Source organism: Erpetoichthys calabaricus, chromosome 17, assembly GCF_900747795.2.
Source record: "Erpetoichthys calabaricus chromosome 17, fErpCal1.3, whole genome shotgun sequence".
NCBI classification, from domain to species: domain Eukaryota; kingdom Metazoa; phylum Chordata; class Cladistia; order Polypteriformes; family Polypteridae; genus Erpetoichthys; species Erpetoichthys calabaricus.
This window is the reverse complement of record NC_041410.2, coordinates 95,530,675-95,556,160: the sequence shown is the minus strand read 5'-3', so window position 1 is coordinate 95,556,160 and position 25,486 is coordinate 95,530,675. Positions and strand designations below refer to the sequence as shown.

The following is a 25,486-nucleotide window of genomic DNA, read 5'->3' as shown; positions in this document are numbered from 1 at the left end:
ATGTGCAGAAGCAATGCCAGGCACACGGCTGGAAACAAACAATACACACATCTATACATACACATTCATATTATATATAAAATTTAAATAGTATACAGCCCACCAAAAAAGGTTCTTTGACTCCAAAAATAAATTCTCAGTCTCCATGTTTTACTAAGTCGCATACTTGCCTGAAGGAAGTAGGTGAGCAAGCAGACCTTGAGCAAGCAACATCTGTCCACTACGTAGCATGCAGCCCCAGCCACAGTCGGTCGTCCACACAGAGCCCTCTAGCGGCTGGAATTCACGTCGATATGTCAGCCAGATAAGGGAGATGAAATTTTTGCGAAACTGATCAATAGCATCTGAGGTGCAGAGTTACAAAGAAAAAGTTAAAAACAGATTTAGAAGACCATTACACCAAACATCTTCATACAATTATGAGATGGACAGATTTTGCCTAAAAAGGCATAGCAGGTAAGAATTTCATTGTACTCTGTACTTAATAAAACTTGACATTGGTAACAGATATTCATGGTAGAATTCTTGAGGCTTGTCAGCCCCATTAACTTGCATGTGTCCCTGTGTATTAGCAGGAAAATATTGAAAGGTCCTAATATATGAAGTATAAGAAAAAGGCCAGCATTGGGGAGAATGGATGAGAAATGATGTTCCATGGTTTATGGTAATGACAGCCCAAGCATGAACATCAGGACAGAGGAATGTACAAAATGTGCATCACCAGGACATGATAAATACTAGTCCACCACTCAAAGGGGTAGCAACATCTGATTCAAAAGGAAAATTAGCTCTGAAGTGAATTCCATTTTAGAGATCTAAACCAAGCTCTGCAGTAACGCCGGTGTGTCATAACATAGCACTCCAAAGACCATGGTCCCACGCGGCACTATACTCTGGAAGACTACAGGAGCCATACTAGTACCACAGATTCAAATCCACATGTTAATAAAAATTGCATGAAAGTGTACACTGCATTGCAAACGACATTCAGGCAACTGGCAGTGTGTGGTTTATAATGTGTATGACAGCAAATGTGTTTATTTTAAACTGAGAACACAAGGCTAGGTCCTTCCATGAGCCTACACTTGTAAAAAGAGGCTCAGGGTTGGGAATATCAATCAATGAAAGGTTATTTATAAATGAAGCACATTGATTGGAAATCAACACCTTAAATTGGCATGGCTTGTATCTTTACCTCCAGGGGATGAACACCTATGCCTAAAATATAAAAAAAAGTATGATACTTGGGTGCATATCATTTATATTAAAAATGTTTTCGTTTAGATTGCAGTTTGCCTACAAGCCTCTCCAGTATGTAATATAAACTAAATGCAACAGTCAAACCAGCACAGCAAAAGGAATTTAGCTTAGGAATTAAGATCTTCCTTCTCCAGATAAAGAAACTTTAAGCAACATGGAAAGAGGTTTTGGAAATTCATAATTGAATTTCATCAAAATACAACACTTTTGCCCCCTCTCGCAAAGAAAGTTTTTTCCTTCGTGCCACTTAAGGGGCACTGTAGTACCCAAAGACAGACGGCAGCAGAAAACAATTTGCAGAATAGGAATTATGACCAGTACTTTGGGACACCATATATGAAAAGAAACACACAGCCCCCCATCTCTCTCTCTCTAACATTTTGCTAATAAGCACCATCAGAGTTGCTTGGTTATCACTGTGCCAGTTATCTGTTCAATGGATGGCACAACATGGTTAGATTTTAATGTTATATACAATGTGGTTTAGATTATCGGGAACAGTAAAAATGGTGGTTTTACTTGGTTTAAGACAGAAGAATTATAAGCCTTGACCAACTGAGCTGTCAGTTGCAAAGAATCATGCATAATGCAGTCTACCCAAGCATTGCTACAACTTCAGGATTTCTGCGGCAAGGCTAACATGCCACTCAGGTTTTGGATACCCTCCCCGAATGTATAGGGACTCCCCCACACATGCTGCTCGCACAGCTTTTGGAAGAGGCCAGTATTTTCCAAGCAGATACAAGGTCACTGTGCTGTGGGTCTCACAGAGCTGTAAACTGCCCAGGAGGAAAGTGCTCAGTATGTTTCAGTGAGGGTCAGCAGTAATGCAGTTGGGACAGAACATCTGTTTCAGAATTTTCAGACAGTAGCCAACATTCAAATGATGAAGTGGACGTCTCACTCCATAAACTACAACACAAACTTAACTTTTGCATAATAATTTGAGATTAAGATTTCAGAAATATTGAACTGTCAAACACATTAACAAAACCTTCAGAGAAATGTGGGAGCTTCATAGTACATAAAAGTAACCTTAGGATTTGTTTTTTAATGATGCAATAAAAAAATCTTAAGCACAAAACTGCCAACAGTCCATTATGGTTTATGAAAACCTCATAATACGAAAGAAAAATTCTGGACAAACTACATTGCAATAGGCTACCGATGTTCCATTTGCATCAAACACTTAAGATCTTTTCTGATGCTGAGAAATTAGTTCACGCGTTTGTTTTCAGTCGGCGAGATTATTGTAACGCAATCCTCTCAGGACTACCCAAAAAAGACAAATCGTTTGCAACGAGTGCAGAATGCAGCTGCTACAATCCTAATCAGGAAAAGAAAATCTGAGCACATTTCTCCAGTTTTGATGTCACTACACTGGTTACCTGTATCATTCAGGATTGACTTTAAAATTCTGCTTATGGTTTATAAAGCCTTAAATAATCTCGCCCCATCTTATATATCGGAATGTCTGAAATCTTATATTCCAAATCTTAACCTCAGATCCTCAAATGAGTGTCTCCTTAGAATTCCTAGAGAAAAACTTAAAAGAAGTGGTGAGGCGGGCGGCCTTCTGCTGTTATGCACCTAAAATCTGGAATAGCCTGCCAATAGGAATTCGCCAGGCTAATACAGTGGAGCACTTTAAAAAAACTGCTGAAAACACATTACTGTAACATGGCCTTCTCATAACTTCACTGTAATTTAACCCTGATACTCTGTATATCCAATTCATTATAATAACTATTCATGGAGGCTCTAAAATCTGTACTAACCCCTACTCTCTCTTCTGTTTCCTTTTCCGGTGTCACTTTGGTGGTAGCTTGCGCCACCACCATCTACTCAAAGCACGGTGATGTTCTAACAGAGATGGAGTAAAAGCCAGAAGTCTGCATGACCATCATCATCAAGTCCTTTCATGAGAACCCTAAAAACAAAGAGGACTATTTCATTTATGTTAGGTAGAATGCCCAGAGGGGACTGGGTGGTCTCGTGGTCTGGAACCCCTGCAGATTTTATTTTTTTTCTCCAGCCGTCTGGAGTTTTTTTTTGTTTGTTTTTTCTGTCCCCCCTGGCCATCGGACCTTACTCTTTTCTATGTTAATTAATGTTGTCTTATTTTAATTTCTTATTTTGTCTTTTATTTTTATTTTCTTCATTATGTAAAGCACTTTCAGCTACTTTTTGTATGAAAATGTGCTATATAAATAAATGTTGTTGTTGTTTTCATAATCAACAGCTGGAGGATGGACAGGGACCCTTGGGGGTAAATTGCTTCCCCCCCCCCCCCCAAAACTACTATTAATGGAGCCCCACTTAACTAAAGTGCCTGAAGACTTTCATATATTCTTTTTTTCAAGCCTTACTACAAGATACAAAGGCGGCTGGCATTTGCAAATTAACAGTCTATTTGGGTAAAACCTTTGGTTTTTGCTATGAAAAGCACTACACACACATTTTATAAAGTAAAGGCTGAATGCCTGGTCATGCACATAGTGTCGCCAGGAGAGGCCTCAGCACTACAGAACCTTAAATTATATTTAGTGGATAGGGAACTGTTAGATTGTTAAAGGCACACAGTGTCATAAATGTCATTCTGAAATGCAAGATGTTTTGTAATGGCTGTACGAATTTACCAAAAATAGTTCTTTTGCTTGTGGCCAGGTTCCCTCATTAAGGAGCTGTGGAGAAGTATTTTAGATATTTGACCATAATTTTCCAAGCTTCCTTTAGTTCTCATCATGAACTCCATTGGTGTCAAAATTAATTTCACTGGGCAGTGCCTCAGTTTAAGAAAAATACAAACCACTGCAGTCTAAATGTTCCTTGATAATGTCTTTACCTATAATTCTTCATGGATAAAAATGACAGCTAAATAAATTTTGGCAACTCAATATAGATAGAAAAAAGGAGAAATTGTTCCTTTAATGCCTTACTTAAAACCACAAATGCCATACATAAGTAGCATGTCCAGAAGTTCCTTCAAATACAGAGCAGTGTTACTCAAATATTTTTAACTAAATAAACATAGCAAGGGCGACATGGTGGCGCAGTGGGTATTGCTGCTGCCTCACAGTAAGGAGACCTGGGTTCGCTTCCCAGGTCCTCCCTGCGTGGCGTTTGCATGTTCTCCCCGTGTCTGCGTGGGTTTCCTCCCACAGTCCAAAGACATGCCGATTCTAACTTGTCCCTAGTGTGTGCGTGCCCTGCGGTGGGCTGGCGCCCTGCCTGGGGTTTGTTTCCTGCCTTGTGCTGGAATTGGCTCGTGACCCTGTAGTTAGGATATAGTGGGTTGGATAATGGATGGATGGATGGACAGACATAGAAACAATTACTAATGTAAATTTATGAAACATTAAAGATGCAAATACCTTTCCTGAAAGGTACAATGAAACTCAAACCGGATTCATAATCATTACACATTCAGGTATATCACACTGTTAAAGCGGTAATATTTCTGTAAATAACACACTAGGCATTGTGCGTTTTTTTTTTCCCCCCTCCTCAAACACAAAATATCCAAACATTCCACCATATGTCATACCACATTTCCTTTAAGCTTCATACTGACACTAACAATATTAATATTTCCCCTCACAGCCATTACAAAAAAATTGTGACCAATGCTGCATACGAACAAAAGAAGAATGCAAGGACGTCCACATTTTCAGAACAGTTAAAGAATTATATAGTCATTACAATGTACTATGGGAGTTGAACTAGATATTTTGGTCGTTTTAAAACAAAACACAACCCCCATTTACTTCTATAGCACATTTTACTACAAAGGATGGAACTCTAAGTGCTTTACAAGATGACAAAGCAATAAAGGAAATTAGGAATAATTCATTCTTTTAATCTATGTACCAAAAATATATAACAAATCATTATGCAATTACATAGCACAGATGTACACTGAACAGAAGGTGATGTATATAGATTTTTTTAAAGTCCGATACTGTGGTCAAAAGACACTTGATGCAAAAGGGAACACAGAGTAATAGATAAATACCTACAAAAGAAGGTTATGGAAACCCATAAAGAGAGGCTCATTTTCTTGACCTCCCAGCTGGTCACACAAAAGCCTGAGCACCTCTGGACAGCCAGGTCCCTCTGAACACTAACCTTCATTATCCAAGATGTACGTTCGGCCCAGAAGCGTCAAAGGTGAGGTTTTGTTAAAATTGGTCTTGGTTTTCACTGTCCAGCCTAACATTAAAAACAAACAGAGCATTTCAGAAGAATTCCTCCATAATGACTTAATAAATTACAGCATGGTGCCAGTGCTACACCATTTTATAGGAACTGCCCCACATTCCACTAAATATGAATAAATCCATAAAAGTGATATTTGTATGGTCAGGGATGGACATGTGGCTGCAGGTCTCTGAAATAAGGAAAAAGAAATGCAAATCAAGTCGTTTTTTCTCTAATCAATCTTACCATGCAAGTACTGATGTTTTGTCCCTTATTATGTATTTAAATAAGGAAGCAGTCAAGATTTACATTCTTAAATTCAGAACAATTTTTATACTGTTTTATATGCTTCTCTCACTTCTGTTTCCGAACTGTATCCTAACAATGGCAATGATGGGCAGAGTAGACACCAGGGCAAACAAGCCTGAATGCTCAAACGCTGCAGCTACTTCAGTGTCAGACCCACTAGTGTAGTCAAGAGCAAATAACAGCTTAAATACACAACACCTGGAAAAGAGAATTACAAGTTGTAAAGATATTTAAAAAATAAAAGCTGCTAATAATCTCTTTGTAACACACAATTGCTTGCTACACTCCAATAAAATTCAGCATGTACCAGTATTGAAATTTGTGGTGTCAAGCCTTACATCATTGTGTATAACTGGTGTATTTTATTCATTGTCATTATTATTAGGGTACAGTCAGTATGGCCAAAAAACAAAAAAGTTACCACCTGCCACAGATATTCCCCAAGACTGGAACCCAATGGTCAGAGCTCTATAGCAAAGTGTCATGGACACACCCATCCCACCATAGTCTTTATTTTTGGGTTATCAGATTACAGCCAGTGAGAGTGTTCAATGAGAAGGACATGGGATCCACTATGAAAATATTAATCAACAGAACAGTCAGTCAGACATTACCTAACCCCGGGTCACGGGGGTCTGCAACACAACACACAGCATAAAATATCAACAGTCTAACACTTCTTGAGTAGCCAAGATTGTGGTCAACTTTGGACTTTACACTTGCGACATCAAAAATGTAAATCATTTTAGAAAGAGAAAAAAACCTGAATTTAAGTAGTGCAGCTAGTAGTTTAGAGATAAAACCCAATGTGAAACTGAAATCAGTGGATGAGGAAAACAGATTAAGAAGGGAAGGGAGGGGAACCCCCCCAAATAAATAAATACTAACCATATTTGACATTATTCCAGGCAGACATAAACTTGGCTTTAATCTTGTCTACTTCATCTGGCTCACTAGACCTCCCAGCCTCAGTAAGGTGGGCAAAGTGGCTCTTGACATCTCTGGGACTCGGACTCTGTCCAATCAGGTGTTTTTTGCTGTAATCTGCAGGCAGGACCTCATCGGGTGCCATGCCTCGGTACTGTGCCGAACTGGGTGACACAGAGTTCATTGTTCTTCGGTCACAGGACACAGCAGGATGCATGGAAAATCTTTTTTAACCGAGCTACACATTTCACTGCCAACAACAACCTGCAAGAAATGAGAATGAAGACAGCCATGAAGTAAATAACAGTAGGACACACCTTAGATTTCATGTCCACTCCATTCACTGTCAACACAGAGTGTACCTATTATTCTCATGTCTGTGTGTTTCAGCCATGTATCCTTTTACATTCCAAATACTGACACAGCAGGCTAACAGAAGTCTTTAAAATGGCAAGGTGTGACAGGGTGCAAGATTGGCCTCCAGTGGGACTGTATGTCATTCAAGTTTTGTGTGGCCTTAAGCCCAATGCTGCCAAGACAAGGAAGAGAAGACCCAGAGACAAAGTAGATTCCGGAAATATAAATTTATATACAACATGATGAAAAAGGAAAAAAAGGCTCAAGAATCTTAGCAGTAATTTAAACAACATTAAGCCAAGGCAAGCTGGCAGAAGTTGTTACCTTACCTTGTTAACTTGTTGGCAAAGACAGCCTTTCATACTTTTTACACTGACTGCTCAAAGACAAACGATAACAATCCAGTGATATTGAGTGAATTTCCTTTAGGAACTAAACAAAGTACAGTGCAGAGAGCTGGAAAATGACACTCCTCATTTCTCTGGGTCAATCTCAAGAATAGAATTGGTGCTTTAATAGGGAGTGGCTCACCAAGACAATGTATAGGGTCATTAGCGTCACATGTACATAATTCAGTGAAATCTTATACTTGCATGTGATAATGTCATTGTGCTTGCTAGTCATGCTGCTGCCTTACCTCGAAACCCATGCCAACCCTACATTAAAAAAAAAAAAATCTCAGAACACATTTATCATTAAAACAGACAAACAGAATAAGGAATTCATACAAGGATGTACTTCCATCCCATCTCGATTTCAAATTGTGCTTTTCACAATGATCATGCCAAAGCAATTCATGCACATGCTCATAATAGTCAAATTCTTATTTTTACAGCTATTACATTGGCAGGTATCTTGTTGAGGTGGTCACAGCGAACATCACTGGCAGAGATTAAGGCTTTAAAGCACAAAGTCGACAGTTTAATTACTGAGGGGTCACACTCTCTAAGGCATGTTTGCCTTCAACAACAGCCTGCAAAAGATCCTTGGCTCAGTATTTGAGCACAGAAGACAACACTGAGTGCCTAGACAGACTACATTTCCTTTATTATTTCAAATTGTAAGCTGTTAGATAAGCCAAAGAAAAGAGGCAGACTGAAAAGTGTACTCATCTAAAACCATTTCATCTTGCCGACAGCATTTTGCCAAGAAACAATGACAACGCTTTCAAAAAGTAACAAACCACAAACCATGTGTCTGCGCTATGTGACAAGTTAATACCCATTTTGACAATCATTCTCATTCATGCCTGATCAGCAAAAGAAACGTGACTGAAACAGAAGTGCTAAAAACAAGTGAGTTTTGCATGTGATAGCCTTATGTGTGACACAGTGGTAGATGGGTAACAGCTTATTGGAATATAAAGTTTTAAAAATGTGTTCGTTGGTTAAAAAAAAAAAAAAAGTTAAATCAGTTTAAGGTTCCAACTGCAAGCGGTAGTGATAGTGTTAGCAGGTTAGACAGACGTAAAAGGCATTGTACTCTGATAAAAACACCCTAAAGAACTCTCAATATTTATTGATTACAGAGGGGATATTCACTAATCCAAGAAGCAACACAGAACATGTTTTTGTTTAAAAAAATAAAATAAAATAAGGAAATTACATACTTGCAAGATGCAGACCTGCATGTAGAATAGTGTTTAAAAAAAAAAAAAAAAAAAAAAAAAAAAAGGGAGTATGCCAGTACAACCATCATCACAGGCATGGGTGAACACTAGCACAGTGGGAGAAGGCAAAGAGTCGGAGGGCTGTAGGTCCCCTATACAAACTACTAGCACACCATATTGGGATAAGCCGGTGGCTAAATGTGCTCCAGAACAAGGCATTATTGGCTGGATGTACCACATCATCATCTTTTCTGTCACTGCACCTACAGAGTTAAGGGTCACTCCTGGTAACACTACAAACATTTCCAAACGTTTGCATTATGAGAGCACAAAAAAGGTTCTAAGGCTCACTTGTTCCCACACCGAGTCAGTGAGAAGAATCACACCAGACATTTTTCAAGCTGGATCCCTCACAGCCGTTCGTCTACCCCACTGACCTGCTTAAGCTTGCTGCAATTAACGCCCCTACACACATGCTTTCATTTCAGGAATTGGTGAGTATGTGTTACAAGGAATAAACTCCAAGAAGCAGGTGCAAATTTAATGACGCTCAATGGAACTAACCAAAGTGTTTACTTACAGCACCTTCTGTTTACCATAACATGAAACAAGTCTAACCACACACACCACACCACCGAGTGATTCATAACTTCCTATGTCTACAGGTGTGACTGTATCAGGTTTGCAGGTTCCCCATATGACTGTGTGGGTTTTCCCCAGGTAGTTAGTTCAGTTTCCTTCTACCTTCAAATACATTATGCAGGTTATGTAGGACTAGCTACTCCAAAGTAACTCAGCAAATAGAATGTGAAGGTCCTGCAATAGACCGGCACCTAGTCTAGGCCTGGTTCAGGCTTTGTACTGGAGATCTGAGAAGCTTAGATACCCTGGATTGAAGTAAGTGGTCTCAGTAACTGGATGGACATTAACCATGGGGATACACAAAATGTGTGTTTGCCCATCTTTTATATACAGGATTATCAAGACATTTGTGTTGCAACACTGTGTTTACTGCATTTTCATTTTTTTTTATCTGTAATTAAAGTATAGCACAATGGACTTAAGCGTGTTTAATAACAATATACTGAATTAAGAAGATGACATACAGTGGAGCAGTGCCTGTAGAAATGAAAGCATTCATTGAAAGTGAGGCTGAACATAAATGTGCTATTGGAATGGAGAGAAAAGCCAAGCAAAATGACACCTTTTATTGGCTAACTAAAAAGATTACAATATGCAAGCTTTCGAGGCAACTCAGGCCCCTTCTTCAGGCAAGATGTAATCAACTATTGATTAGATGTAATTTACTATTGGAATGGGAAATTCTTTTCGCTGTTTGGGCCGCTTGGAGCTTTTTACCAATGCTCAAAGCAACTGGCCTTACCTCAACAAATCTGTATGACGCCAACCATGATTTTCATCCACAAGCTTGAAAACAAAAACCTACATACACAGAATAATTTATAACTGGTAAATAAAACACAACATGAAGTAGCAAGTGTGTGGAAGGTATAAGTGATCTTAAAAAAAAAAAAAAACCAAAAAACTTTAAAACATACCAAGTAGTTTCCAAAAACACCAATGACTGTTCCATTATTTTAAGATGTCATTAGCAGTGTTCTAACACACACTCACTGCAACACAGGACCAAAGAGACACATGACCTAAACCGTCAGCATCTGGCTGAAACAAACCATTACACAACGTGCTTATGGAGGCGATGGAGGTCAAGGGACAAACCTGCAGTGCAGACAGGGGGCTAAGCCTGAAAGTAAAATGATAAAAGGTGGCTGGAGGCAGAATGTCATCATGGGTGCAAATTCCACTAATCCCATTTATAAGACTTCATAACCTCTGTCTGTCATATTGTACTCTGACAAATCTCCATGAATACCATGCTCTGTAGACACTGTAACCCACTGCTAGTACTTGTAAAACAATGTAAATGGTGCCTTTCTGGACAATATTAACATTTATCTCTTTCCTCCATCTGTTTCTCAGTAACCACACTGAAAACAGTGGCTTTCTGGCTGCTGTTGGATTACTAACCTTAAGGTATTAAGTATGAAATGTGTCACACTTATAAAGCATCTTGAGATATTCACTAGAAAAAGCAATCTTCTAAGCCTGACCCATTGTGTTATCCCGAGAGAATTGCCTATGCTGCCAGTGCTCAGATTACTAAGACAAGGAGACTGAAATCTAAACTGCTATGGAGAAAAAGGTGTCAGCAAATGAACACCAGGAAATTTGTTGATTTCCAGAATCCTCCTCCATGTTGACCTTTTGTGTGCACATTTGAACATTGTTATCTGAAGCAGCACCGACAAAGCCACTTAACAGGTCAACAGACTCAAGTTTTAGCTGGAATTCTAGGAGGAAGCAACAAAAAGGGTTCAATAAGTGGGGTGCATAGGACATAAAATGCTCCCTGAAAATAAAGATTAATGATAAGATCCCACATGAGAGGTTGGGCGTCAAAACTAAAAGTGGGAGTTCAGGGTGTATTTTGTAGGAGGATAGCAGAATTAGCTAAACCACAAGAAGCAGAGGGTTACACAGGTGTAAGGAATCTTACCTGAATTGGGTGATGTTAAGAGTGGTGTCCCTCGGGGGTCAGTGGTGGGATCACTTATTTTTAATTTTATATATACAGTGGAACCTCAGTTTGTGAGCATAATTCGTTGTGGAAACGTACTTATAATCCAAAGCACTCGTATATCAAAGCGAATTTCCCCATAAGGAATAATGGAAACTCAGATAATTCGTTTCACAACCCACAAATATTTATATAAAAATGATTAATACATAATCTTCACTCTAACAGAATCCCTTCTACCGGTCTGCTCACTGGAGTCTTATTTTTTTTGCGACTTTAACAAGGAACCTATCCAATGGCAGTTGTTTTTGCCTGAACAGTCACTGGACTTGGACACAAAATTAAAAAAAAAAAAAAGCTTTACGCACTGTAAGGTTTCTAAACCCCCCCGACCTCCCCCCCCCAAATGGGACAACATACGAGCATCCAGAAGCAAGCAACCGCAGGCTCCCAGCGCTGTAGCAGTTCGCCGTAAAAGAGAATCAGAAAAGATCACAGTCAAGCTATAAGCGCCTGCCATCGATGGGTGACACAAGGAACATTAGAAATGCAAGAGCACAGTATTACTTAGCCACTAACCTGGTCACGACCCTGCCCGATTGTTGTGTCCCTGTATAGGAGAGCAGTAATCCTGCTACAATAAATAACCATGCTGTTCCTATTTCACACTTAATAAAGCTGGTTTTGCTAAAGTACTGAGACTCAGTCTCGTGTTTTGGGGTGCATGACAGGGACTCGCACAGAGTCACCATGCTATAGTAAACAGTAGAAGCTCATACGGATGTTGACTATGTGAGTGAGGCACGGCGACTGAGAACGAGCATGGGAGACAATTACCCACAATCCCCACGTGACGCTCGGTGAACAAAGCGTATATGTACTACTCGTATTGCAAGACCTCGCTCATTTATCAAGTTAAAGTTTATCAAAAATTTTAGCTCGTCTTGCAAAACACTCACAAACTAAGGTTTCACTGTACATATACACACACACACACACAGACAGACAAAGAACATGAGTGAATAAACAATAGGCTGGTTAAGTTTGCAGAGGATACCAAGCTTGGTGGATTGGCAAATAATCTAGAAACTTTTAAATCATTACAGGGTAACTTGACAGAGTTGTGTCACATTACATTTACTAACATAAAATTTTAAGTATTACACAAAGGAAGTATTCAAGTGTTAGATTTGAATACACAATTGGGTGGGGTCAGAAAACTAAAAAGTACTGCCAATGGGAAGGATTTAGGAGTCACTGACTCATTACTATCAACTGCCAGACAGATTTCAAAAGCTATTAAGACAGCCAGCGGCATGTTACAGGAATACTCCACTCACTTTTTTGCCGTTTTAAAAATGATACTTGCCTCATGTAGCTTGTGTTGGTAAAAAAATGTTTTAACTTATGCTTTCATGGAGAAGAGAATATAAAAGATTCCAAATGAATAGCACCCAATGGTGACCAACACTGGACAATGCCCTTGGGAAACAGACACAAAAAAAAAGCTTGCGTAATTCATGTCACATAATCCACATACACTTTAGTGAATTGCATGCTCAAATGTGCAAAATACATGTACTTTTTGCTAAAACATTACTAAATTCTGGAAAACTCTGCGTTAAATAAAAACAAGAAAAGTACATTCCAATAACCCTGTGCATTTGAATTGAAGACAAGATTCTTGTCTAATGAAAGACAGGGAGGCAGATTTTTTTTTTATTACACTATTTTATTAATACATGCAAGTGAAGTTTAACAAAACTGGTTTAAAACAAATCAACCCCACAAAAGAGAACTAGGTAAGCAGAGTAGCACTTTAACAGTAAAAAATGTACATAAGTAAATAAAAACAGATGGAATAGAATCCACTTCCTCAATTTAAATGCTTATTCTAAAATGTTATCTATTAGATCCTGACAAGTTTTGAAAACGGGCGGCACGGTGGTGCAGTGGGTAGCGCTGCTGCCTCGCAGTTGGGAGACCTGGGTTCGCTTCCTTGGTCCTCCCTGCATGGAGCTTGAATATTCTCCCCGTGTCTGCGTGGGTTTCCTCCCGCAGTCCAAAGACATGCGGTTAGGTGGATTGGCGATTCTAAATTGGCCCTAGTGTGTGCTTGGTGTGTTTGTGTGTGTCCTGCAGTGGGTTGGCACCCTGCCCGGGATTGGTTCCTGCCTTGTGTTGGCTGGGATTGGCTCCAGCAGACCCCCCGTGACCCTGTGTTCAGATTCAGCGGGTTGGAAAATGGATGGAAGTTTTGAAAACATTCTGTACAAATCCTCTAAGTGAGAATTTGATTTTTTTCTAATTCTAGATAACATAATATAATGTAATCCACCGACTTAAAAGAAGCGAGTTAGGATTCTTCTAGTTGAGCAAGATAAGTCTACGTGCCAATAGTAGATCTTCAATTCAAAAGCATTGTATCGTAGGATTGTGCTTCTCCTGCTTATACTGGATGTTGAGCTTTCTGGCAGTAACATTTCAGAGGGGAAGAAAAGAAACACACCACACCACACATGCATTTTGCACATTTGAGCATGCAAATGGATAACAGGTATATGGATTATGTGACAGGTGTTACAAGAGAATTCTCTTTTTATACCCCTCATGGATGTTTTTCATATCATTGTCCAATGTCCTGTTCAATTAGAATTTTTATTTTATGTCCTTTCTCTGAGGGGTCATGATATTAAGAATTTTTCTTGGCCACCACTACAACTTACTGTACATGGGGTAACTAAGAAAGGTCTGAATTAGACTAAACAGTCCTAATTCAGGGTGTTCATGAGAAATGCAAGGATTTACTTCATAAGGTTTAAGTACATAACAAAACAAGAATACTATATGCTTATATCACGAATTCCCATTTTTATAAGGTTTTGTGAAAAGGAGCGACTTTGACCCCTTGTATCACATTAGGAGGTGAACTTCTGGGGTCAACTGATGTGACATTCACAACTCCTGATCATTTTTACTAAGGACACCTTGTGATTTACTCTTTATCATAAGAGTGTTTTTCCCTGCACACAAATGAGTGTTTTTCCAAGTCTAGAAGACCAAAATTAGTGGGCCAAAGCCCAATGCCTTGCATAACTAGACATTAAGGCTAGTCAAACGTATATTACATGTTCGGGGTTCCTCCTACCAGTGACACAGGAGGCACTGGACAAAAATTCCAAAACGTTGCTAAGTTATTCTTATGAACACAATATTGTTAGGTGTAGTGTTTTATTAAGTTTTATACTGTAGTACTAAGTGTACTCTACAAGACAAAGGAGGTTACTTTAGGGCTTAATAACTTGGCCACATCTGGAGTGCTGGGTTCAGTTTTGGTCTTCAAGGAGCGCTGTGAGATGAACCTTTTTAGTTTAAGCAAAAGGAGACTGCGAGGTTACATTATGAAGTTTTAAAATTATGAAAGGAATTAGTCTAGTGGATCAAGATTGTGACTTTAAAAAGGAGTTCAACAAGAACACGGCGACACTTTTAGAAACCTAAGGGTAAATTTTGCACAAACGTTAGGAAGTTTTCTTAAGGAGGACCACAGACACGCTCTCCAAGTGACGAAGTTGTGCGATACACTGTAGGACTTCAACACTTCACTCGATGATCATTTTGGAGGAATGAAGTAGAGAGGACTGGCGAGCTTTGCTGGGCTGATGTGCCCGCTCTAGTTAAAGTGTTTTTAACGTTCTGAAAGTTTGAGTTAGGATTTCTGTCAGTGAGTAATACACATCGCGTTCTAACCAAATGGTAATAACCGGAGTCGCTAAAAAGGCTCGGCTCGACTAAGTGTTTCATAATCGGACTGCCGTACCGTACACCTTTCGGTCCCGTGTCAATTATGCTGCGCTGTATTATGAAATGCGGATTGTTAAAACTCATGTATGAAAACCCCAGGTTCTCAAACCCCCCCCCCCCCCCAAAACAGAAAGACAACATTTTGCTGAAAACACATTTATATATATATATATATATATATATATATATATATATATATATATATATACACACACACACACACATACATACATACACACACACACACACACACACTAAAATGCAAACGCGCTTACAATTATAAACAGCGCGACAAATTACCCATCTTACCAAAGCAATTATGAGCCATAATATTAACAAAATTAGGTTATAGTACAACGAAACTATACGAGAAATAGCTGATCGGTCACGCAGATTAAAGCGTTAGTGAACACGATAGACGTGCGGGCAACACTTACTTTGTTAGGGGATCGTGTTTCCAGCCCCTCATCCATTTGCGCTTACACAACTCAGGTCCGCGAGGAGACGGTGCCAAACCCGACCGCATATGCATTTCAAGTGAAAGGCGCTAGATCCACCGACTGTGACACGCACTGTAAATACAAGCCTTCTTTGTGTAAGCACGCGACAAGCGTTTTAAAAAGGAGTCACACGCCGTACCGCGACTGTCGACGTGTAAGAGTCGCAGGGCAACTCTGGACATTTAACTTGCAATTCGTTTTAACACATCGGCACAAGCCGGTTCCTTACCTTCTCAAGTGCATTTACAACTCCTGGCGAAACTTTCAAAAAAACAAATAAAGCAAGATCCACTTGACTTAAAGCCTCCAACAAGCCCGTCAGCCCATATTTCCAAAACACCCCTCGATAGTGTTACTTGTGCTCGTTTTGTGACTGTGTTCTGTTCAGAAGTTAATATGGTGGACCGCCGCCATAAGCACTTCCTGGTCTCGAGCCCGGAAATTATAGCCAGGCGTGAGCCACGAGAAAAACAAAGTTACTTTTTATAAAATGTCTTTATAATAAACCAAAGTACGTTGTATCCGTTGTTAAGGGAAACCAGACTTAACAGGCTACCGCAAACTTTAGTTAACAAAATACCACCCTAGCGAAAAAAATTAATTTTTCAAAACCTCGCGACAGAAACCCTAAATTAGTGAACGCCTACTACAGTAGTGTTGGATCCTGATTGGATAGCGCCTACAAATACTGCACACTTATTGGTTAAAAACGCTGCCCATTCTCTGAAGACCTATGTTAGTTACGCGCTTGAAAACACCTGATTACTAGAGCAGCACGACCTGCAAAGTAGACTGGCGCCTACACAATGCCAACAGGTGATTGGAAGAGGTCCAATGATTGACGGGCAGCATAGCCAAAGAAACCAGCAAATGATTGAAAAAATATGTAAGACGCCGCCCACGTGGTTCTTTTGCCAAAGCTGACCTACTGGGTCAGTGCCGCCAATTTGGTGGAGTTTGAGGCGTCTTGGATCGTTTTAGAAGACCTTAAGTAGTTTGTGTCGGGTAAGGTGAATGTATACAATTGGAAACTTTGCACTTAATTTTAATGTTGCAATAATTAGTTACAACATCGTAACTACCAATTTTATGGCTAATCTTTTTAAAATGTTTTCTAATTTACTTTATTGACATATTATACAACCAATGACGCGCGTCTTTCAATACAATTAACCATCGTACTCATAATAATAAAGGACCAGGCTTAGCTTACATAAAAACTTAAGAATAAATAAAAATGAATATCAATACCAAATAATTGAAAGTTATAGAATACAGCAAATTATATAGGGGCAAAGGAAGTATTAAAAAATCCTTAAAACCTTTGTCCTTAAGTAAATTTACCAGCCTTTTAGCAGTTCTTTTCTTCACATACTTTAATGCAGAAAATAATTATTCAAATAATTTAGAAAAATGGAGAAATAAGGAGTCATTGTAAGATACATTTCAGAATCAAACATTTTCCTAAAATTATAAGAACATTAACAAAAAAAGTTATTTTGTTTGTTTTCTAACATAAAGCCTACAGTAATATAATCTCTACAGCAGTGATTGATTCTTAACCTTTTTTGAGTCACAGACCCCTTTAAGAATCTGATGAAAGCTATGGACCCCCTTCCTTGGAAATATTCACATAAACACAACTATGCATGCAATGAATATAATATACCTTATTTATTGAGATTTGATTTTCTCATACATACACAAATTATTATTAAACTTTAAAGTAAACAATCAAAAAAAAAAACACTCCTTTTTCATGCAAAACGTGATGGCCACTCATTATAATTATGAAATATAATCCTCTTGTGCAAATTAAAACAGATCTACTACTACTATGTTTTCTATTACCGTTACTACTGCTACTACATCTACTCTAAATCAACAGTACTGGGCTGTATAGTTAATATAAATGTTAATTTTTATCTGACCCTCAAGGACCCCCCTGAAACCCATCCTGGAACTCAGGTTAAGAACCCCTGCTCTAGAGGAACTGTTATGGTAAGAAACGTATTGGTTATAACCATTTATGCAAATCATAGCAAAACTTGTTGGAATAAGCACAAAAGAAAAGTAAATGATAAACTGTTTCAATATTATTACAAAACTCACGGTTATTGTAATCAAAATCAAATTGCTGCCTGAAAAATTCCTTGGAAAAGTATATATGTTATTTACAATTATTTTTTTTTTTTAGATTTTGTAGGAACAAGAAGCTTGAAAAAAGTCTGAAATCGCATTAGCTGCCGTAATTCAGGGTCGTCATAAGAAATGTAATGATTTACTTCATGAGGTAGAAACACACAAAAAAAAAAAACAAGAATAGTGTTGTCAGATATTTGAACTATTAAAACGTGTGCTTTAATTCAAAGTTTAAGGCCTAAATATTTTTGATTCTGCGGTGGGTTGGCACCCTGCCCGGGATTGGTTCCTGCCTTGTGCCCTGTGTTGGCTGGGATTGGCTCCAGCAAACCCCCGTGACCCTGTGTTCGGATTCAGCGGGTTGGAAAATGGATGGATGGATGGATATTTTTGATTGTAATAGAAAAACAAAAATCAAAAATAACCACATATTTGTGATCGGTGACACTGAAATAGTCTAAAATCATACCCCACATGCTTATGTTTGAAATTTGTCATTTTTAACCTTCTGGGAGTATCTGTTGGGGGCTAGGACCACCAATAAAGAATAACATTTCAAAAACGTCATATTCACGACTAGCAACCTTGAAATAGCATAAAACAACACTTCACATGCCTGTATCACTGATGTCCATTTTTTTTTTTCCAAAGTTTTGTGAAAAACAGTAACTTTGACCCCCTCATATCCTATTAAGGTGTTGAACCCATGGGGTCAGTTAATGTGGCCTGCACAAACTTAAGTCCTTCTGATCATTTTTACTGAAGACACCTAGTGCTTGACTCTTTATCATATGGGAGTCATTTTCTGCACAAAATATGGTCTGAAATTGGCCTAAAAATTAGGGATTTTTGAGCCCAGAGGGCTAAAAATGGGCATGGTGGGGGGTCCCAATAAGAGCACCGTTAGAAAATTTTGTGGACCTGAGCAGTTCAATATTACTGAGACCTTCACCTTTCTTTATTTTCAGATATTATATGATGGACACAGGTTAGCTGGTCATGTATTGGCTCATTTTGTATCTCATTATTGTTTGGCTGTTAATGAAAAAAAATAACTATAATGCCTGAGTCTTAAATAGCAAGTCAATTAAAGTTAATTAGCAGCAAAACCTGGACACTAAATAAGAAAATGGTTAGAATGAAAACCTGCAGCCAATGAGACCTTCCAGGATTGGAGCTGGACACCCCTGGCCTTGTCCCCTTGGGTGAATACGCTGTTTTCTTGGGTCAGCCTTTTCCTCCCTATGAAGCAACAAGTACAGAACAGGTGGAATGAGTTTTGTGTTCTAATTTTGTTTTAGGCGGCACGGTGGTGCAGTGGTAGTGCTGCTGCCTCGCAGTTAGGAGACCTGGGTTCACTTCTCGGGTCCTCCCTGCGTGGAGTTTGCATGTTCTCCCCGTGTCTGTGTGGGTTCCCTCTGGGTGCTCCGGTTTACTCCCACAGTCCAAAGACATGCAGGTTAGGAGCATTGGCGGTCCTAAATTGCCCCTAGTGTATGCTTGGTGTGTGTGTGCCCTGCGGTGGGCTGGAGCCCTGCCCGGGGTTTGTTTCCTGCCTTGCGCCCTCTGTTGGCTGGGATTGGCTCCAGCAGACCCCCGTGACTCTATAGTTAGGATATAGCGGGTTGGATGATGGATGGAAATTTTGTTTTATTTCATATCTTACAGAAATGAAAAAATTTTAATCTCTCTGGTTTTTATCTTTTTCCTGTGCATGATTACACAAGGTACTGTAGTAGGGTTAACTGATTTACCAAGAAAACATAAGCCATTAAAACTTTTTTAAGATTTAAGCAAGAAGTTTACATTATTGGCCATATACACTTTAATGCATTAGGAATTTGTCATTTTTCGCACACTCCAACTTACTCTTCAGATACACAAAGAGAAGCCTGGGGTCAAAGCACAGGGTCATTATTGTCCAACACCCTTGAGCACACAATAGTGTAGCATTCCCTCCCGCACTGCGGGGGATACAAACCAGCAACCTCCCAGTTACCAAGCACATATCCTTTAGCCTCTCCAGGTCTTTGAAGCATTATTGCATTATCTTGTTTTATTCCCTTCTTTTAATATACTGAACTGATTGTTTCCTTTTACAAACATGTTCTTTGATGTTGTTTTCGCTGTCAAAGACACATGAAATTGATATTATTTTCCCACATATGTCATCATATTTCTTCCATTTCATGAAGCATCTTCAATCATATTTTTCCTTACTGCATATTTCATTTTCTCTGTTTAGGTAATGTGTCTTGAAATTTACCATATCACAATACTTCTGTACATCTTTTCATTTTCTGGTGGTACAGTCTTTTGTGCTTTTTTTCCGTACTCATGGAGCAAATCTGCATCCCCACATTGTTTGTTCTGTGGTGTCAGTTGTTACACATTTTTTCCTTGGTAATTTCCATGCTTCGTCCCTGTTCTTTTTAGCAGGTTTTTATTGGCATTGAGGATATTGTGGGCAGTTTCCCGTATGTGATTTGCTAGTTTTTTGGGGAAGCTCTTTCTTGGCAATCATCTTGCATGCCTCTCCAGATTAAATGGAAGAAGTAACGCCATCCTTTAATGCATTAGAAATGGCTCCAGCAACCCTAAAAAACTTTTTTCAACCATAAATCATCTTGTCAAACCTCCTTTACCTGCCCATTCTGAGACCACTGATGACAGATGCAACATGTATATCAACTTTTTTAAACAAAAAGTTGATAATATCTGTTTACACCTCTCTACCAAGGATATCTTGCCCTTCCCAACTGTTGACTCATTGTCTGAGACCGTCCATCCTCTTTGCTCTTTCTCTGTTGCCACACGGGAAGAGGTGGAGGATGTCATCAGGGAAATGAAACCGTTACTAGTTCCCTGGACCCTTTCCCCTCACCCTTGCTGAGGGCCAACATTTCTGCCATCTCTCCACTTATCACCAGGATAATAAATCAGTCCCTCACTGGCTGGCCATATTCCTTCTGCACTAAAAACTGCTGTCATCAGACCCTCTACTGAAAAAATCCACCTTGGATCCTGAAGTTCTCTCCAATTATAGGCCCATCTCCAATCTTCCATTTCTCTCCCAAGTTCTGGAAAAAATAGTTGCAGAACAACTTCACGATCATCTCAAACTGAACAATCTGTTTGAAAAGTTTCAGTCTGGTTTTCGCCTGGCCATAGCACCGAAACAGCCCTGGTCAGGGTCACAATGATCTTCTGATGACGGCAGATACTGGTTCACCTTCACTACTTATCCTCCTTGACCTGACAGCTGCTTTTGACACAATAGACCATAACATCCTTCTTCACCGCCTGCAATACACTATTGGACTCTCAGGAATTGTTCTAAATTGGTTTACATCATACCTGACTGGCAGAACTGAGCATGTCGCCCTTGGCAGCGCAAAGTCCCACACCCACAACGTCGCCTGTGGTGTTCCACAGGGCTCTGTGCTGGGCCCTTATCCTTTTTACTATCTACATGCTCCCCCTTGGAAACTGTCATTGGCAGACATGGTTTATCGTTCCATTGCTATGCCGATGACACTCAGCTTTACCTCAGGACTACTCCCACCTCCTCTACTGCTCCTCTGCCAACATCTACATTGTCTACCTGCCTGGAGGAGATAGAGGCATGGATGAGGCTCAATTTTCTTCAGTTGAACAGATCCAAAACAGAAGCCATCTTAGTTGGTACATCACTTCATCTTCGCTCTTCTACCATCACCAGTATTACTTTCTCTGGCCAAAATATTCCTCTTTCCACATCTGTTACTAATTTGGGTGTTAGAATGGACTCCCAACTTACTTTTGACACCCACATCAAATATCTCTGTAAGTCATCTTTTTACCATCTCAAGAACATCGCCAAACTCCGCCCATTACTCACCCTGGCAGATGCAGGAAAGCTCGTCCATGGCCTTTGTCTCTTCCAGGCTGGATTACTGTAATGCACTCCTCATTGGGATTCCTGGCAAGAGTATCCAGAGACTCCAGTATATTCAGAACAGCGCTGCCAGGATCCTGATGAGGGGGCGAAAGTATGATCACATCACCCCAATCCTGAAAACCCTCACTGGCTCCCTGTTTCATTCAGAATAGAGTACAAGGTCTCCCTTCTTACCCATCAGTGCATTTAATGGACATGCCCCCTCTTTATCTTCCGGAACTCCTTACCCCCCATAACTCCTTACGTTCCCTCACGCTCTGTACTCACTAACACCTCTTCAAGGTCCCCAGAACTAAGCTCAGCAGCATGGGTGACAGGGGTTTTCATCGGTGGTGCCGAGGCTGTGGAATGCCCTCCCTGATTACCTGAGAGCCCCACAGTCGACTGAGGCCTTTAAGCGAAACCTAAAAACTCATCTTTTTAGAAAGTCATTTTGTTAAAGTATTTTATAGACTCTTCTGTTCTTTTTTATTTTATTATTCTATTTTTACTCTGTAGCACTTTGGGATTGCTAAAATATAAAGTGCAATATAAATAAAATTTATTATTATTATTTTATTATTATATATATGTCTCATTTCATCTCATTTTCCTGGTGAGGGTCACAGTGGTAGCAAGCTGAGCAGGGTCAGCACAGACTTCCCTGTCCCCAGCTACAGATTCCAGCTCTGCCTGGGTAATTCCTAGGTGTTTCCAAGCCAACCAAGAGATATAATCCCTTCATCATGTAAAAGTCAAAGTTTCTCCTTAGGACCAGGATTGCCAGATTTTTGGAAAGCATTGTGTGGGTAAGAATTTCGATTTGGTGGTGTGCCATTTTTTGGGCTAATTTTTAAGTGCATCAGAAAATCCATTATGTCACTGCATGCTCTATAACGACCTCAACCACCAGTCTAGTAGCATGCTCAAAGCACAAACTGGGAAAGCTCTACAGTTTAACCTGTGGTGCATGGAGGATCTCAGAACTCCAAAAGCAAACCAAGGGGGATCTTTGGTTTCATATTGTACGAGGGAGAGTGAAGCTTCTTCTCTTCTTTCGGCTGCTCCCGTTAGGGGTTGCCACAGCGGATCATCCAAAATTATTGCTCACATTTTGATTTGGCAAAATTTTCCTGACGTAACCCTCCCCATTTATGCGGGCTTGGGACTGGCACGAACAAACACACTGGTTTGTGCATATAAAGTTAGAAAATGGGATTTATTAGAAAATGGATTGAACCTTAACAAAACTGATCATGTCATTTCTCAATGAGGTCTCCACCCTTCTCAATGCGCTTGCACCACCTGCCAGGAAGTATGTGGATTCCAGCAGAATAAAAGGTTTTCTCTCATCCTCACAACCACTCGTGCACCACTTTCTTCATGTCATCATCTCTCTTGAATCGACAACCACCCAGATGTTTTTTTAGCGGACCAAAAAGGTGGAATGACAAGGTGCCAAATCTGACGAATAAGAGGATGTGGCAATAGCTCACACTTCAGTTTCTCCAGACAAGCCTTGGTGTTCTTAGCAGTGTGTGTGTGTGTCATTGTCTTGCAGCAAAAGGACACCTTGAGACAGCAGTCCTTGCCGCTTGGATCGAATAGCAGGCTTCACATTGGTCTCCAGCAAAGTCACAGTAACTCACACTCTTGTGACTGTAGTACCCTCGGCATGTAGTGTTCAACAATAACTCAGGTGCACCAGTGGTGGTGGAGGACAAGACAAAACCCTTCTTATTGTGCTGGAGTCCAGGCACTGCCAGGCAGGTGCATTGAGAAATGACATGATCAGTTTTGTTAAGGTTCATTCCATTTTCTAATCATTCCCATTTTCTAACTTTAGCTTGACTCCCCCTTGTATATTATAGTTTAAGGAAACATATGTCATTCATTGGGCTGGTCTCTAGCACCATTAGGTTGACTGATCTACCAGTACTGTATTTGTCTATCTAGTGAGGATCTTTTTGTCACACTGAGCAAAAACTGGTTGACCAATCTTCATATTTGTTGTTTCCTGTTAGATTTTGCTCACATGTAAATATCCTGTGTGGAGGAAGTGGTGTTAGAGGGTGGTTAGCCGTATCTTACCTTATCATCCACAAAGTGTTTATATGTGTGTTTGTGGATTCATTCTGTGATAAAATAAATAGTGTAACCAGAAGAAGGCAGCAGTCCAATTTATAAGAAAAAAAAAAAAGGATCTGAGACCAGCATGGCTATGTGTGTAAATGATTAGGCTAAAGACTGACACTACAGAGAGATGCATATCTCCAATAAAAGGTGCTACCAGGAGTGTACAGTGAATACTTTCATATTCTGTGTGTGAAGGTAATTGTAGTTAGGGCCTGTGTTAGCAGGTGTTAGATGGTTATCCTGGGAGGGGAGACTAGTCTTAACCAGCCCAGCAGCAATGCCAGAAGGGGAACACAGTCAAGACAGACCCTTGAATGACTATTCCAGGGATACGAGTATAATGGAAGGACTGTGGGAAATGCCATAATAAAACTTTATACCGTCTCCACTGTTGTAACTGGTGGCCAATAGGAAGCTGCTATTGAGGCCCCTGCAGGGTTGACTGGCCCCTTTTTGTAGAAGTGGACCCGGAGACTGGCAGGTATACCTGGGGCCCACCAGAAGGAGCTCTGGTGTGAGATGACCCCAGGGTTTTGTTCAGGCTATGGTTGACCCACAAGTGCTTCAGGGGAGATCAGAAATGACATCCGCTGGCCCACCTACATTTTACAACAGGTAATCCACCTGAAGCTGCATATGCATGTGTGGGCCTGAGCAGTACTTGAAGTGGAGACCATCTGAGAAAAGTTTGAGTTGCTGCTTGTAGAGGTGTTGGTGAGGCCATCAGGGGGCGCTTACCCTGTGTTCTGTGTGTGCAGTGATAGAGAGACTGTGCTGTAAAAATTGGCTCCATCCCTTGATTGAGATGTAAATCGAAGGCTCTCAGTGGTCATAAACGATTCCTGCCCACCACTACCTTGTCCATTTGTATCTTAGTCATCCCCTGTCTCTAATTATCTAACTATTTGTTTCCCTCCTCAGCACCTTATAGCTAAAGTGTGGTGACCGTACTGGCACAAGAAGTGGGAGCAAGTAGCATTATCTAGGTGGATTCTGCACATTGGTGGTGACTGAAGTGTTTCCCCACTGCATTTGTAAAGTGCTCCGAGTAGGTTAGAAAAAACACTATATAAATGTAATTATTTATCATTATTATTATCCGACCTTAAATAGGCCTGTGGTCATTATTCTATTGAACTTAGAGTCTGGTGGGAGTGGGCAAGATTTCAGCTGGCAGGAGGATGAGCAGTGCGGAAGGAAGAAAGGTAGAAGGAGTTAGTCAAGCAGAAATGTGAAGTGCTTTTGTTTTTGAACTTGTGTTTTAGAGCTCTGTACCCTGCTGCATTATTACATTTTAGTTGTAATAACCCCTTCTTTTTCTTAAATGTTTGCCTTCCTTGGCATTCTTTTTAATTCAGGGGACTGTGAGAGTGGCATCCTGAAACCACACCTGAATATACTTTTTGGTCAGTTGAAAAACATTTACCAATTTTTATGCAATGTGAATAAATCCAGCACAAAAGTTCAATTTTAAATAGACTTTCTGTAGATTTTTTTTTTAATAATTTTGTCTATTACATTTAATACGTGTCTCTCCTCTCATCAACCATATTCATATTGGGTCACATGGAAAAGTGCATTAGAAAAACATACATACAACAGGATCTCAAATAATTAAGCCCATGATGTCGCAATAATAATGCGCAAATAGAAAAAGGCCAAAATATACAGTACAGTTCAACAAATGACAGTCTTAAGGATATATATATATATATATATATATA

The 25,486-nt window shown here is 39.8% G+C and overlaps 1 protein-coding gene and 1 long non-coding RNA gene across 7 annotated transcripts in view; one reads left to right on the top strand and one right to left on the bottom strand.

Moving 5' to 3' along the window:
* Positions 1–25,486, bottom strand: part of atg4da (autophagy related 4D, cysteine peptidase a) — a 57,488-nt gene that overhangs the window by 13,142 nt on the left and 18,860 nt on the right. The window contains exons 1-4 of one of the 6 annotated variants that reach the window (XM_051920581.1): positions 15,795–16,055; positions 6,658–6,960; positions 5,389–5,472; positions 171–344 (exon numbers count right to left, since the gene is read on the bottom strand). The exons of 2 other annotated variants lie outside the window; for them this stretch is intronic. In XM_051920581.1, the coding sequence (XP_051776541.1) occupies positions 171–344; positions 5,389–5,472; positions 6,658–6,913 (514 nt within the window). In that variant the 5' untranslated portion in view covers positions 6,914–6,960; positions 15,795–16,055. Of the gene's footprint in view, positions 1–170; positions 345–5,388; positions 5,473–6,657; positions 6,961–15,794; positions 16,056–25,486 lie in introns of those variants that run through there. 3 more of the 6 variants (XM_051920583.1, XM_051920584.1, XM_051920582.1) reach the window with 3 other exon arrangements.
* Positions 16,278–25,486, top strand: part of LOC114667700 (uncharacterized) — a 37,802-nt gene continuing 28,593 nt past the window's right edge. The window contains exon 1 of the long non-coding RNA XR_007933763.1: positions 16,278–16,570. This is a non-coding gene — a long non-coding RNA (uncharacterized LOC114667700). The remainder of the gene's footprint in view (positions 16,571–25,486) is intronic.